At 34.4% G+C, this 16,396-nt stretch overlaps 1 protein-coding gene across 1 annotated transcript; it reads right to left on the reverse strand.

The window, feature by feature from the left end:
• Positions 1-2,724: 2,724 nt before the first annotated feature.
• LOC145688900 (uncharacterized) lies at positions 2,725-16,190 on the reverse strand. Its single transcript, XM_081763068.1, has 5 exons — positions 16,179-16,190; positions 9,143-9,391; positions 8,240-8,660; positions 5,102-5,286; positions 2,725-3,623 (listed from the first exon to the last, which is right to left on the reverse strand). Exons 1-5 carry the CDS (start codon positions 16,188-16,190, stop codon positions 3,501-3,503), a joined length of 990 nt encoding a protein of 329 aa, XP_081619194.1. The 3' UTR covers positions 2,725-3,500.
• Between the last annotated feature and the right edge of the window lie 206 nt (positions 16,191-16,396).

Raw genomic sequence — 16,396 nt, forward strand, 5'->3', positions numbered from 1 at the left:
TAAAGATTATGAACTTTTACGATAAAGTGTAAATAGACACTTAACTAAGTACGAGGGATGTTCAATTCCAAGTATTATTTTCTCTCATTAGCATGAGAGTACACACTTACTATTACTTATAGTGTGCTATAGACGCTGGACAAAGCGTATCATTTGTTAAATAACCTATAGACATGTCCGAATGCATATGTGGAATTTGATGTTTTTGAATAACATAAACGCGAGTGAAGTTTTCACATGACTTCAAGCTGAATAGAGTTAAGATAACCATATAATAATCTGTATAAGTTCTAGGATGCATATTTAAAAAAAGAAAAAGAGAAACACACCTTGCATGTGGTGCTTTATTATCTTTGTTGAATCTCCCTTTCAATATATCTGCCTGCGCTGGGGCCTTGCTTTCGAAAACTCCTATTAAAAACTAAAAGAAATATCATAATGTGATTTTTAAAGCCATGTAATACGAAACACTCCGCATGTCCCTAAACCACTAAAATTCTTTCACCTTAACAGCTCGAACTGTGTCCTTTCGTTTTGGAGATGTAAACGTATTAAAATTATTTCCATTATAAAATAAATTTGTGTTCTGGAGAACAGAGTGGAATTGAATCATTTAGCAAAGTAGTGTACACAAGAAAAGTGAGAAGTGTAAATTATTAAAAAACGAAATATTTTCTTCGATACGTTTTACATCTTCGGAACAAAAGGACACAGTTCAAGCAGTTAAAGTGGCAACGTTTATTGTTTTGGGGACATGTGGAATGTTTTATTTTAGAACTTTAAAAGAAATTCACACACTTTCAATTTATTCTAGTTTGCAGTAGGAGTATTCGAGAGCGGGACCAAGGCTCCAGCGCGGGCGGATATATCGAAATGAAGAACTAACAAATACAATAAAGTACTACATGTAAGATGAGTTTTTTTCCTTGTTAAGGTAATTCTGTCAATAGTTAACCTTTGAATAGTGTACATAAGTACAAGATAATCTCAAACGAAGTTGCTCAGAGTCACAGTCTCTGTTAGCACTTGGCAAGTGAGATTATGCCCAATACTACTTGGAAGGGGTGTCGAAATGTTTTATTCATATATTAACATTGAAATATCTCTCGGTCAAAGGTGTACTCGTTGCATTGGGAGGATGACAGTCCCTAATGGAGGGTCTAACAGAAACTCTTCTTAGAGTGAATTGTAGTACTCACTAATTGTAAAATGCCGGATGATTGGACTCATCTGAATATTTTACTAATTTTCGTCTTCATATCAAAGAAATTTCACAACACACTGTTCCACGTCAACACTCACATACTTTTCTACCATATCATCTAACAAGTGATTTGTGTGGCTCATAGATTTTGCATATAATTGAATAATAGTAAATAATTGCCTTTTATAAGCATGACATAACAACATTTGTGTGTTTGCATCTCTTATACTCATGAGAAAGAAGCTTTTTACAATTACAATAAAACAGGAAAGACAAAACCTATTAAATCAGACCTAGTACAGTTCCCTTTAACTTCCCAAGAAAAAAAAATTCACAACACAGTGTTACACGTTCACACTCATATACTTTTCTACCACATCATCTAACGAGGGACTTGTGTGGCTCATAGATTTCACATACAATGGAATAATAGTAAATAATTGCCATTTATAAGCATGACATAACAATATTTGTCTGTTTTCATCCCTTATACTCATGAGAAAGAAGCTTCTTACAATTTCTATAAAACAGGAAAGACAAAACCTATTAAATCAGACCTAGTACAGTTCCCTTTAACTTCTCAAGCAACAAATAAATAAATAAACAAAATAAAAAATAAATACATAAAATATAAAATGATGGAACTCCATGTAATCTAAGCTAGCCAAGCTATTCTAAGGGCATTCTGACAGTTATGTATATCTTACTGTCGCACATGATAGTAATTGCATTCGGCACTAAAGAAAACAGAGCAGAGGGTTGAAACCAGTCACTCTCATTGGTTCTATGTACATGATATGCAAAATAATAAGTCCAATTCCACTGTTTGAAACAGAGAACATAAGAAAAAAACTCATCCATCATCAGCAACAAATATTTTAGTAATTTGTGCAAAAGCAGGAGTGTATCAATGCATAGATCTACTGTGACAACAGAAAAAATATGTAACCTCTGACCCTTAACTTTAATCCACTTCACTACGAACAAGTTTGATTGCCGCAGATCAAACCGCTCACACAGGAGGTGATTAGTTAAATTACTAACTAATACTTTCTTTGCACATGCAAAGGCATCCAACGTTTTGTTTTCAATAAAAATATCATTGAGGAGTAGCTGTTTTCTTAATGCTATTGTTTTAAAAATATTCAGTCGGTTACAAGAGACCTTTGCAGAAAGAAAATCTGTAATCATAAATTGCAACTGTTCTGTGAAATCAACACAAACTCGGCGATTAAGTAGCCTATCCATAATTTTACGTTACATATAAATACAACTCCCGCGCACCTCACAGTCTGTGGGTACATACTCTCTAATTATCAGACCCAAGTGTCTTATCAATACCATCATCTCAGCAGCTGATGTTTTAATTCTTACATTGCAACCATCAAAAACAATACAGTTTGTGGGTTTTGAACCTGAGTCGGGCCATAATTAAAAGCTTTCAATTGCTTTCTAAAATGTTAAGTGAAGAAGTTTAGAACGAATTAGTAAAAATTCAACAAGAAATGGCATGACATAGCGACAGCAACCTTCAAAATAATCGTGAAGAATATCAACAGACACGTGGTCAAAAAGTTGAAAGCCATGCAATGTATCAAGAAAGACACATCTTTCTTTTATACCAGTTTTTGATTTATTCTGTAACAATAAAGCATGTTCATAATTTACTATTGTCCTTATGAAGAACAGATTTTCAAAACACATGGTCTGCAACTGTTTTTTATTTACTGAACATATTCGACACCAACAGTCTGCAACAAAACTTTCCACAAACCTCAAAATACTGTTTAGACCAAGATTATCGCCTGAGAAAAAAACATGAAACCTTATATTACCTGTGTGCACATCTGTGGATACATTAATACCAGTATTACGCAAGAAGTTAAGTTGTTCACTTACTTGCTTAAAAACTATGTCATTAACAAACTGTACTCTGTCTGATGCATGAAATAATGCTAAGAGAAATATGTGATTCAATTGTGAAAGCAAATGGCCAGGCAGAAAAGGTAGTGATAAATAAACAGCACCCAATTTATGAATGGTAGCATGGCTACCAAGAGGATTGCTTATCTCGAAATAATAATAATAATAATAAAAAAAATCAACGGGAGCATTAAACTATCCTGCTCTTCAGTTTTGGCCATGATGTCTAGCCAGACTCTGCTTTGTATTATGTTTTCCATACCAGCTGTACAATTTTGTAGCCGTTTCAGGTTCCGCAAAATTGGTTTTAAAACTTCATTCATACATAAGAAATTCTGAAAAACTGAGGCGGAGTCTTTCTGCTTCTCACTTGTTATTCTCTGGAGTTTTTCTGCTTCTCATTTGCTATTGTTATTATTTTGTCACGGACCCTAAGTATGCCACTAAACTGTGAATAGTTTTTTCCAGGTTCCTTGTAGTCAAAATCGGTAAGTAACTGAAATAAAAAGCAGTGTTGATGTCAGAAACCTATTAATATCTCTGTCATATATAGCCTATTACATAGAAACTACTGAATTATTAACATTTGGGAGTAACTATATAAAAGTGCCTTTTCTCAAACCAGTCAGGTATTAATGACCTCACCATGGAGAATAGGTTTGGAAACCAGAAGGATAAAGATTTGTTTTTCACAGTTAAAAATCAAATCGCGCTTTAGGTAAATTAAGGTAATCTGCTATATTCTTGCTAGTATTCATGCAGTTGAAACATAAACCAATCATATATATATATATATATATATATATATATATATATATATATATATATATATATATATATATATATATATATATATATATGTTCATTTTTATTCGCGGATCTGATTAGCCAGCGAGCCGCCATTAGGTCATCAGTGATTTAAGACATTTAAGCTACACATATTATGAAATAATTCAAAAGTCATGTGCGTCCCTAAATTTGTTACAAAATTTCATATATAGGAAATAGATTGTCACGATAGTTGATCAGGCTAAGAAACAATTTTTAGAATTTATGTTCTTTCGTCAATTACTCGAAAAACATTAAGCAGATTTTGATGGGATTTTAGTGGTAGATAAACTTACTGGCGAACTTCAACTAAGTTTGACTGTTTGGTTTATAATTGTTTTCATGTTCCCACGAGATACGGTAGTTCTGGGTTTCAGGCCAGGCATAGAATATGAGGTCTTATCAAATCCAAACGCACTACAAAATGGTTGTATATATTAAGGTGCTGCTGATGATCACCTACACTTCCCCCTGCATCACACTTTATTGTATCATCTAGGAAACAGAAATGTTTCTAGGAACGTTAGCGAATGGCACTAAAGTATTATAAATCATGACGGACCGTATAGCTGACATTCTCAGTTTGTGAATTGTGAACATATTTAAGTAGGTACCCTCGTTAGATTTAAATTGAAGAATGGAGAAATATACAAATATTACGTTTATTTCCAAAATTCTTACCTGCGAAGACACAGGACAACTGATATAATTTAACCCTTGAAGCTATATAAAATATACTCCAACTTACACACTACAAAGTTTCTGACTTGCTTCTTGAGAAAGAAAAAGATAACGACTTACTCAAGAGAAACAACTAAACCAGCTTTCACATATACAAAAAAAAAAAAGAAAAGAAAAAAGAAAAGAAAAGAAAAAAAGAAACTTAATAGAATGAAATATAAAACTTGTTTGCTCTCAAATTTGATCTTACACTTTTTGTAATGCAATATTTTGTAGTTTTCTCTTACAAGAAAAAGCATACAATTGAATTTCGTATCTATGAGACAATTATTCGTCAAAACTGAAGCTGCTGCTTGTGAGGGCTAAGATTCATAAGAAACGATAAAAATTATTCGTATTTAGCATTTGATTCTAATATTGTGAAAAAATAACCAATGCACTAACATATCCCCCTACACCACTTACCAGTTGATATCCCTGTTGTTGCTTCAAGGCTGGGTATTTATTGAAATACTCGCTCAGAGTAACTTCAGTATCTTCTAAATATTTTAGCCGAGAGTCAACGGTTTCCTTCCAATACAGTTCGACGAGGGACCATGGCTGGATTGCATTACTCAGCCACTGCAGGTGTTCAGCCACAGATGGAGCAACTGAAAGAAAGTAAATATTGAGATGACGCTTTAGGTATCTGATTTTAATGCTTTTTAATATTTTATCTTTTGTAAAAGTACTAGAGACCAGATATGTAAAAAAAAAACTTTTTTTCTTTGGCAGAAGGTCGTCGATGTTGATGGGAACTATTTTTGATCTTCCACGTACGTCTAAGGTGACATATCGATGTTCGAAAATGCGGGTGGAAAAGGGACAGAACTTTCTTGGTTACCGTTATATAAGAGTGGCATAACATTATTAAGAACTAACTCTAAAAATAAAAAAAAATGTTCTAAGGTATAGACATTTCTTATGTATATGAATTCCTTCTATTACGTTTCTTATTATAGATTTATTTTATTATAACAACCAGTGGCGTATTTAGGGGGGTGGCTTCCGGGCTTAAGCCCCCCCCCGAAATCTTCCTTAGTATAGTAAACTAAATGAAATATCTTGCAGAATTTTCACATTTCCAGGTAAAGCCCCCCCCCGAAACTTAGCAAAGCCCCTCCCGAAACAAAATCGTAAATACGCCACTGATAACAACTGTATACAATTTTAATAATAGGTAAGTGCTTCTTCTGTAAATAAGATTTTAGTTTAAAAACTGATCATTTATAAAATGTGATAGGCATATCGTATTTTTTTCTTACCTTTACAGTAAGTATTAAGAGGAAACGGTTGTAATGTGTAAAAAAACGTGGATGGCAAATTGTTCATGATTCTCTCTTGAAGGCAATTTTGAAATCTGGTTCCTGCTCTATTTCGCTTAGTATTGATTGTAGTAAATAAATCGAAGGACTTGTGGCAAAAGCAACCCTTGTTGAAACAAGATTTTTTTTTCAGAAAAATGAAAAGAAAGCTGCATGTTTTACAAGGTATCAGAGATACGTATAAAGAAACAGATTTGCAGAGTTTCTCATACTGTATACTAGAGAAAGCTCTCTTTTTATTCTTCAGAGAAATTTTGTATTTTAACAAGGGTTATTTTGGAAAAAGCCCCTCAATTCATATTAAAACTGGATAACTGTAATTAGTTTATACACAGACTTAATTATCAGGATTATAGACTTACAGGCAGACAAGATTATATATATATATTAATCATTATCAGCTGCTGATATATACCGCTTGTGGGAAGGTAACTCTTAGGCCGCGCCGTGATCAGTTTCACACACGACAGAATAAAGTCGCTTTAACTCAGGCACTATTAGTCCTACACTAATATAAGCATGCATTTTTTGGAAGAGCATAAAATGGCGAAAAACGTTTAGAAGACACATTTTTCCAAATTCGATCTTGTAAATAATCTGTGGCTAAAAACTGACTTCACACGCATCCAATACTAAGTGAAAATAACAAGAAAACCATTATATTTAGCTCAAAAATGCACTGAAATTAATTTGAAGACAATTACGCAAACAAAATGAAAAAAAATTGTATGCTTTAGCTTCAATAGTTACGAAGATATAGTGAATAATACAAATGGCTAAAATTTCGGCTTTCTGGCATCCGGCTCTGGTGTTTTTGTGATCAGTGATGGGTATATATTCAAAAAAATATCGGATGCCAAATTGTTACATGATTTGCCCTTATACCTCAATTTTTTAGCCCCGATGCTTAGACTATACTAAGTAATAAAAGTACTTCTGAAAGAAACTCACATTACATCCAGTGTTTTATTATCCTTATTAATTCTTTCTTTAATATTTCTGCCTGCGCTTCTCCCTTGGTCTCGAACATTCCTACTACGAACTAAAAGACACTGTGATTTTTAAGTTTTGTAATATGAAACACTCGACGTGTCCTCAAAACAAAACACATTCTTTCACCTTAAAGTTCGAATTATATCCTTTCGTTTTGGAGATGTAAAACGTATTAAAGAAAATATTTTGTTTTGTTTTAATAATTTACACTTCTTTCACTTGTTTCTGTTGTTCATTTACACACAAGGATCTAAGGTGAGTATAATCTATTCCAGCCTGTTCTCCTAAATACAAGCTTGTTTTAACAATGACAACAATACGTTCACCTCACCAGAACGAAAAGACACAGTTCGAGCTGTTACGGTGAAAGAATATTCAGTGCTTTGGGGACATGTGGTGTGTTTAGTATTACAGGATTTAAAAACAAAAATAAATAAATAAAAGAATAATAACAATAAAATAGCATGTAAATAAATAAAAATATAATACAAATTCTAGTACATAGTAGGAGGATTTCAGACCAAGGCTCCAGCTCGGGAGGCAATATTGAAGAAATGAAATATTAACCAGGATAAAAAGCACGAGATGCAAGGTAGGTTTCTTTTTCTTCGTTAAATATTCAACCTAGAGCACCTACACGTTATTAAAATTACTTATTTACAGTTGTATAGTGTGTGTTTTTTGTATGATCTTACTAATAGTTCTCAGAAATGGAATAACGGGAAAATTTTAGTGTTTACATGAGTCATTCGGAAACAAATGCAATTAGCAGGATTTGGACGTGAAAAGAACATAGCAAAAATTTGAAAATTTAGTCCTAATACAGCAATACCCATACATCAATTCGCGGGTTGCACTTTTCTTGTGTCTCCAGCTGCTCTAGTGGCTAGCACATATGCCTTTAGTGCGCATGGTCCCGAGTTCGATCTCCGTTGGGAGACCACATAAAACTTAATTCCACCATCATTCACTTTCATTAACCATCCAGCTCCTTTTGCTAAAAGGGTATAACTGTGGACCGTTAAACTTAATTATTGATAATTAATTATATGCACTTCGCTTGGGAGATAAAGTCACTATCACAAAAACGATATCTTGTCTTGTAAGCTGATAAAAGATTCCATTCACTAGAGTGAACCTTTTCTTTAAAGCTTAAGTGCTTTAAAATATTTAGCAGATAAAGTAAATATATTATACAATAGATCCTAGCACTTTCAAAATATTTGGCAACTGAAAAAATACTTACCGACTTCAGTATCATCTTCAGTACAGCTGGAATCTGTTAGTGTTGCTGGTGATGAGGGTCTTGAGTTTCTTGACCTACTGAATCCAGGAAGCTCCCCAAGTTTGCGGAATCTTCTGCGCCTTGATATATAAGCTTCATACAAGATGCCACCAGCGTTCCGTTTCTTTCGGTAAGGGATAGCACTTAATGAAGAAGTGAAGTAAATAGCTGGAAGCTCCTTCGGAAATATTTTTCTTATTTCAAGAGCTAACTTAGTAAAGGTTTCTGCGTGAACTTTTAAGGATGTGCTATCACCTAAGATCGCTCTGATTATTATTCCACCAAGCTCTTTTCTCTGCCTCTGTGTTAAGAGTCCGCCGGTTGTATTTCCTGCTGCAATAAGACCTTTCCCATCCATGGAGCTCTGTAGTACTTTGAGAACCTGTAATATAAATCACCGAAACATATATTGCATATTCGATGATCTAATGTTCATGCTTAATAGAAGAGAGTTAATATTCGAGAAAACAGATACAAGCTTGAACAAAGGTAATGTATAAAGAGCGAAGGGTAATTTAAAATCTTCAAGGAAGCATAGTGCAAATGCTGCTACTTAATTTGTCGAAATACTTTTGTATGAACAGTGACTGAATATACAAGGAATTGTTCACAGTAAAATAAACATGGTATGATAAAATTGAGAACAATAAAACTGGGACTATGTATGTGAACAGAGTGAAAGGTACCTTTTTTTTTAAAATAACGAATTGTCATTGAGAACTTGGTTATTTCTCACATCTATGGTTTCGAAGTGGCCTCGTTTACCAGTGCATTACGAAGCGTCTGGAAGTACGCTGCTCCGTAAAGTGAGCCCAGCTATACGTACAAATATAAAATAAAAAGTTCATTATATCAATAACTTACAAAATTATCATCCTGTTCCCTGTTTACTTCAAAATCTTTCCTTGCACACAGTGGTTCATAAAGCTGAATTTGCTGATTTGAAGTTGCTAATTCTTCTCGTCCAACAATTGGTTCCGAAGTGTCCGGTAAAGTTTTTGCTGTGTTCGTTCGACGCTGTAAAAATACTTCTTCTGCACCTGTTGCTTTTAATACACTCGTAGATATGTCCAGTATGGAATCTTCAAACTCCGGTTCAAAGGAAGGATTAACCTACAAATAAACATATTAAATACATACATACTGCAAAGTACGGTTGAGAATCATTATTCAGAAGCAAACTTAATACACTAATAATAAACTTTGTAAAAGTTACAGGAAAGCGTATGCAAGCCACAACAATTAAATACCAATTGTCACTGTCCGGAGAAAAAAAAATCGATGAGTGATTAGAAAAGCTTCACGAAAAGCTGAGTATTTTACAGTAAAAATGAGAAACAAACTTTATAAAAAGACGATATGAAACAGTAAAATTCTAGGAAATTAGTATCTTGAGCTAAATTGCTAGAGCTAAATTGGTGTAACCATCCTCTAGGCTACTACTTTGTGATTTACAAGTTTCGGTCCGAAGAGATTGGACTTCATCACCTAACTAAGGGTGGTTATACTACGTACTTAAAATTTCAAACCTATTAATAAAAGCAAGTATTTACTGACTGCATTCTCTGTCTTTCCCAAGGTATCAATAAAGGAAAAGTCTCTGTGTGGGACATCAGAAGGCTACTAACGAAAAAAAACAAGAAAAAATACTCGGATCTGACAACACGGAGCGACCCAGCATTGTGCGTAGCTAAAGACACCGTAATGCATAGGCAGAAAATTCAACGAAACTCATCTTTGAAGCAGTTAATATATTATTCATTATATAACATTTCACGTATATTCAACTAAAAAAAAAGTATTTCTCATATAAGCTTAGCACTAAGTATGAGATTTTAAAAAAAAATGGCCAAAATTACAAGTAAACTGGAAGTCTTGACAATAGTTGATTGTTGTTGCACATTGTAAAACAAAACCATAAGAATGTAACAATACAACACTATCTCCTACAGAACCCCATCTCCCTGTTTAACACAAAGATGTGACTTGTATATTCTTCGCAGGTAATTATACATGAAACATTTTCAATGGGTGCTTAGTACAAAGTATATGCTCATGATCAACTATTCGCACAACGTATATTATGCAAGAAGAATGTTATAATATATTCTTGTTCTATAAACTACTTTTTCCACACTAAACGTTTTCGTACCAAATTTCTTTGTACAAGTACTGTGTCAACTCATAAGTATTATTTGGAAATGCTCTTACATTTTGAGTGTCGACAGCCTGAGACCAAACAGTCCAGTTCTCCCAGAATTTAGCACGGAGTCCGATCTGTGGAATAAGCTGCTCCATGTCTCTTTCATTCAGGAAACGCATGGCTGTTATATCAATACAGTTTTCTTATATAGAAAAAAAAGACAATGTTATAACTTGTGCTAATAATTATTTACACACAGCAATGAGTTGATGAAAGTGTTCTTATGATAATCAAGACTTATGAGCAATCAGAGCAATTTCTTCATCTTTTTTTCCTTCGAGGGAAGTTCTACATAAAATATCTCACGGGACGAAAGTAAACAAATTACCAGCAAACACTAACTGCTGTATGTTTAGTTTAAATGGATCAAATAATATTTTACTGCAATAAGTAATTAGGCTACATGCTGGAATTGGACGAAAACAATGCTATTTGCAATTTTTATTAAATTTTATAAAAGCTGCAAGCTGTTGTCATTATTTATTGAAGTTCGGCGTCCCCTTTCAAACCAAGGCTGTGTAAGAAGTGGGTCTGCATTGGACATCGAACCCAAGACCCCGTGCACCAAAAGTGCGCGAGCTAACCACTTGATCAGCTGTCTAAATGTTGAATATTTGCTACTTGTGTGGTTACATTTTTGCTAAAAATTATTCAAACGGAAACTGTTAGAGAATTCTACCTTAACATTTGTTCAAGCATTAGAAGCCGTAATTTAATTATTCGCAGCATTAAATAACGATCTAACGCGACAGGGCATAGGATGTATTGTCAGGGGTGTAGCCACAGAGGGAAAATGGACCTGGAACCTCCAAAGGAAGTTCATCTATTATGTTTCTATGAAACATGTTTAATACTTATAATAAATGAAAGTTTTTAAAATAATATATTGCAAATACAATTATTTTCGTTAAACAATTAAAAATAAAACGGCATTTAAAAGACGAGACTGTTTATATACTAGTACATCATAGGAGACTGATTTAGTGCTTCTACGTATCGTGTCTTCGGCGCGAGACTCGGATACGATTGCGGGCGGGCACGTTGTAGCGTAGCTCCACTTCTTACATAGTATTGGTGATGAAACGGACGCTAAAATAAACTCTCACAACAGCAATTTGTGAGAATTCATGATTAACACTGACAACGAGGGTGGGCAAAAACCTTTTTTTTTTCATTGAAAAAAACACAAACGTTTTTTTTTTTGTTTGTTTAAACCAGGATTTTATGGTTTAAATAATTAGCACTATATATTTATATCACATGTGGAGAGAAATAAGTTTGTTTCGCCTTGGAGTTATTATGCAACAACGGGTTATGTCGGAAGGGGTCACATAAGCTTCAAGCGGAATCTAAACTGCTACTCGGCTTACATCCAAGAGAAATTATCCTCCATTTAAACTCGAAACCGAGAATAATTATAGCCACAAATGCGATACTCTACCACTCACTCACGGACTCCTGATAAAAATGCATTGTACTGATCTTTACATACTTGTTAATATAATTATCAAGAGTCATTTCAGAAGGACAAAAAGATAAACAGTTGCACAAGTGAAACCATTATACAGAATTACATACGGATAATTTCAAAATACTGCAGAGTACATAACTAATTTAGTCCAAGTTAGTTCACTACGACTTTTATTAGTCCAAGTTAAAGAAATATAACAACTTAATTTGCATATCAGTAAGAGAAGTGAATAAAGATACGAATTGGCTCTGACCCACTTATACATAAATAGATACCAAAGATACTTCTGATTTCAATAAATGTCTCTCGTGGAGTTTGTATGACCCCCCCAAAAAGTACAGCATTTCGATCAATAGTACACATTATTAAAACGAAACAATATTTAATCTTTTGATTCCAATTGCATAACAATAATAACAAACTGTAAAAAATCACAAAAGAAACATTCATAAACTTATACAAAAAAGAAGTTGCTTTTGTAGTGTAATCTCTTTGAGTAATGAATGGGGAATTTGGATCTAAATATAATACGAATAATATAAGGGAGTGAAACGTGATAACCCACAAATATGAGTTCATCAAGATTTTACGAACACTTACACTTTTATGAACATTTTTCGTTTTCTGGTTTAAACCAGTTTTCTTTTCTTTTCTTTTCTTTTTCTTTTTTTTTTTTTTAACCAGCCAACCCTGCCACAGCTCCTTTCAGAAATTCACCTTTGCTATAGAAACTAGGCTATATAATATTGATTATATTTAATTAATATTGAGCACCCATCAACTTTAACCTCACAACCCTTATTGGGAGGTCACTTGCTGCAACTGAGAAGCTCCCATGCACCACGGTCCTCAGCTAGTCTCTGCCTTGGCGTAACAATTTTCTGTTTTGATATCGTCCATCAACGATATCCTCCTCACTTCCTCTTTCTTTCCTTCCACCATACCCTCTAGCACGTCCCTCATAATACAGTTCCTTCTCAGTCAATGTCCCAACCAGTTCCTCTTCCTCCTCTTAATTACATCTAATTTTTTTTCTTTCTCCCATACTAATTCTAACACCTACTCATTAGTTTTTCGTTCAACCCAGAAGGGTTGTAGGATTGCCATATTTAAAAAATGAAGATCCGGGACGCTACTAAATGCTTAAAATGAAAAGATGTGTTATATACTAACTTCCTTCCTTCCATTAGATAGAGTTGTTCAGGTATTGCGTAATCACAGTTTTGGTCATTTTAGTAGACCTTCTCTTCCCTAGTTAAGCAAACGAAAGCAGATGATTTATCCCTTCTCCCCTGGTAAGCAATTTCTTTTTCTCAGGATCTATTACGTTTCGAGGCTTTCAGAGCCTGTTTTAGCTCTTCAAGATATGATGTTTCCTTTAACACGTTTTGTCTGTTCGTTTTTTTTTTTTTTTTTTAAGAACTGTTAATTCATTGACAATATGTTCTGGCGGCGTTTGTTATCTTGAAGAACTTCTTTCGTTTATTTTTTTTAACTTAATTAAATCCATGATTTATGTATTCAAGTCTTTTATTCTTTCTTCAATTTTTCAACTTTTGAACTGCCATACTCAGAAGTTGAAGAGAATAATTATATACCTAATCTTTTGAAAAAAAAATATGATATTTCCTTCCTTTCTTCTTCGCTGAAAGCAGGGACATTTAAGCGTCCCGAGAGACATTTTCGGGACGCAGATCTCGATTCCGTGACAGTCCCGGAATTTCCGGGACAAATGATGACCTTTCATTAACCATACATCAAAAGTATATAGTTGAGTAAATAAAATAGAGTTTTTAACTAAGTAAAATGGGACAATCACGAGGAAATGCATGTTCACGGTGTTTGTCTACTAAAAAAAAACACTTGAAAGAAACTGAAATCGAATATGGGACCCATTAGAAGTGTCACCGCAGCACTGAGTATTTGCGTTAATATTAATTATACATTTATTGTGTTTTTCCCAATTCTGGAGGTCTTTACAACGGTAATAACGCAAGTGAGACGGATAGGGCAATGCACATCAAAAATTCCTTAGTGTGGTACTTTTATTTGAGACTATTCTGGGGTTAAGTGCCGTATTGCCGAACCAATTTTAGGAAATTTACCGGGTCAACTGGAGAATTTATTTAAGTTTGTGAGGAGGAATGAGTGAAAGTCAGGTAAGTGAAATAGTAAAAGTGAAGAACGTTGTCTTTGTTGGCTGTTTTTGATGTTGTAAGCAGTACTGTATGTGGAGGCGGAAGGACTTTTTCGCGGAGAGGTACATTTCTTATGATATAGTAGCGTGAAAGACATGACGTTGGGGAAGAAGGAAGAGCATTTCGAGGGCTATTTAGCGAAGTATTTATTTAAGGAAAGGAAACCCCAGGAAACTGTTGTACACAATTTTCTTCTTGAAATTGGAAAAGTTTACAAGCCTGAGTTTTGAAGGTAAGTGACTTCTAACTGAACGGGAATCTATTTCTGCATAGTGTACAGAAGCTATATTGTATGTTAACAAGTGAAGCGTTGCAAGTGTGAAACGATGACAAGTGCTCTTGTAATTTTTACGATCGCCAAAACCCAGATATTTGTAACCATTCTCGCTAATGCATACACCCACCGTCGATGACGCGCCTGCACCTTTCGGATGTACCCCCTCGCTCCCCTCGGCCTTCCTGCCATGACTCGGCTAAATAGCATTTGTGCTTTTTAGTGGCCACCTAGCACAGGTTGGTTTATGTTTTGGCATTTATTCCGAAATTGGGCGTCCGCTTTCGCCACGTTTTTTCGCTGTTATCTCTTTTCCACACTTTCTGCAATTTGTTATTAGGTTCATTAATCCGTGCTCTTCACAAACTTTTAAAAGATTTTGCTCGTTATCAACGTATTGCTTCATAAATGTTTAAACTGTTAGTTCATTGCCCTTGTACACTCGCCATTTTGATAACATAAATGCTCGTTTCTTTCCCACAATGCAACTGTTCAGTTACCTTGCGCCAAATAGTTCCCTCCGCTCGCCGTATAGTCCCATGTTTATAACCGCTTATATATAACAAATAACCAGATCTTTCGAGACTCTTATATATTATCAAGCACACAAACGATCAAATTATCCATATCCTTCCTGTAAATTTTAAAAATTTTGCTGCAAACGGACGCCCAACTCTGGAACTTAACCCCCTGTTTTTGCTTTTTAGTTACCATGTCCCTAACGTAAAATGACGTAACTTTATGCAACCCAACAAAATATAGGTTAATGCGGTACATTTTGGTTTGTTTTTTTTTTCGTTTTCAAAGTGGTCCTACGATACGGCACAAATGCCCTATTCTGTATTTCACCTTCAGTTTAAATGCTGGTGCAAATTAAGAATACTCCATCAAATTAACATTGCATTTATCTCTTTTCTTACTTGAAACGATTCCCTACAATCTGGACTGTTCTTACATTGGCGCATGCCCAAATAAATCCGTACAGATTGATAACATGGTGCAAACTGATGTGTCTTGGAAATGATCATGTTTCCCTATTACATAGATTTATTTAATTATGAAACCTACTTGTAGTGCCTCAGAAATTGTTTCCTGGCATAGGTGTAGCTGTACCGAAATACTAAGCAGTAGGCCTACGGTTTTAAGGTGTAAACAAAATTAACTACTCTGATGACTGAAAGGCAAGGTTCTAGAACACAGGTCCCCCTTCTCATTTAGCTGTAATAAAGACAGAAAGCAACGTGCCCTGCGGGGTTCTAACCTGCCTTCACTCGCTAACGCTCGCTCGGCAATACTATGTAAATTAAATATTAAACTTTGCTACAGGAAGGAATCAACCTAGCTACTAATCTATATAGGGCGACCTGTGTTCTAGAACGTTCCCTGATTGAAATGCATAAAATTCATATTCGTATAATTAATTGACAATAGCTCTGCATTAGATAACTCACTCACTAAATTTGCTCAATCAACATAAACTAAAATAAATCTCAGTATGCAGCTAAAAGTTACTTGCGCATATAGAATGTAGCATGTGCCCTCCAATATTTAAACGCTATCGACGCCACTTTTATACTTTGTTAACAATATTCCCCATCTCGCCGCACCTTTGAATAACGTTCAATGTATAAGTGTGACGAGCTTTAAACTTCTTTTCGGAAGTAGTAAATACACAATATCAAATTAATATTTAAGTTAAATTGAAAGTTTGGAACCAACTTTGTAAGGTTCCATTGCTGGAGTAGTATACTTACTTCTTCATCCATTACCTTTACAACAAAATACTTTGGTTTGTGTAATATTTACCTGTACCTTGGGCAGAAAGTACTCATACATATGCACTATACTTAGTAGAATGTTCATTTCATATTAACAAAAGAAGAATGTTGTTAATATATGTAAGTGATTATTATGATATAGTGGATGATATGGACATGTTTTATGGTTACCTAGTCAGTGAGTGTGTGTACTT

The sequence above is a fragment of the Thermobia domestica genome, chromosome 7, assembly GCF_964235325.1.
Source record: "Thermobia domestica chromosome 7, izTheDome1.hap1.1, whole genome shotgun sequence".
Classification (NCBI taxonomy): domain Eukaryota; kingdom Metazoa; phylum Arthropoda; class Insecta; order Zygentoma; family Lepismatidae; genus Thermobia; species Thermobia domestica.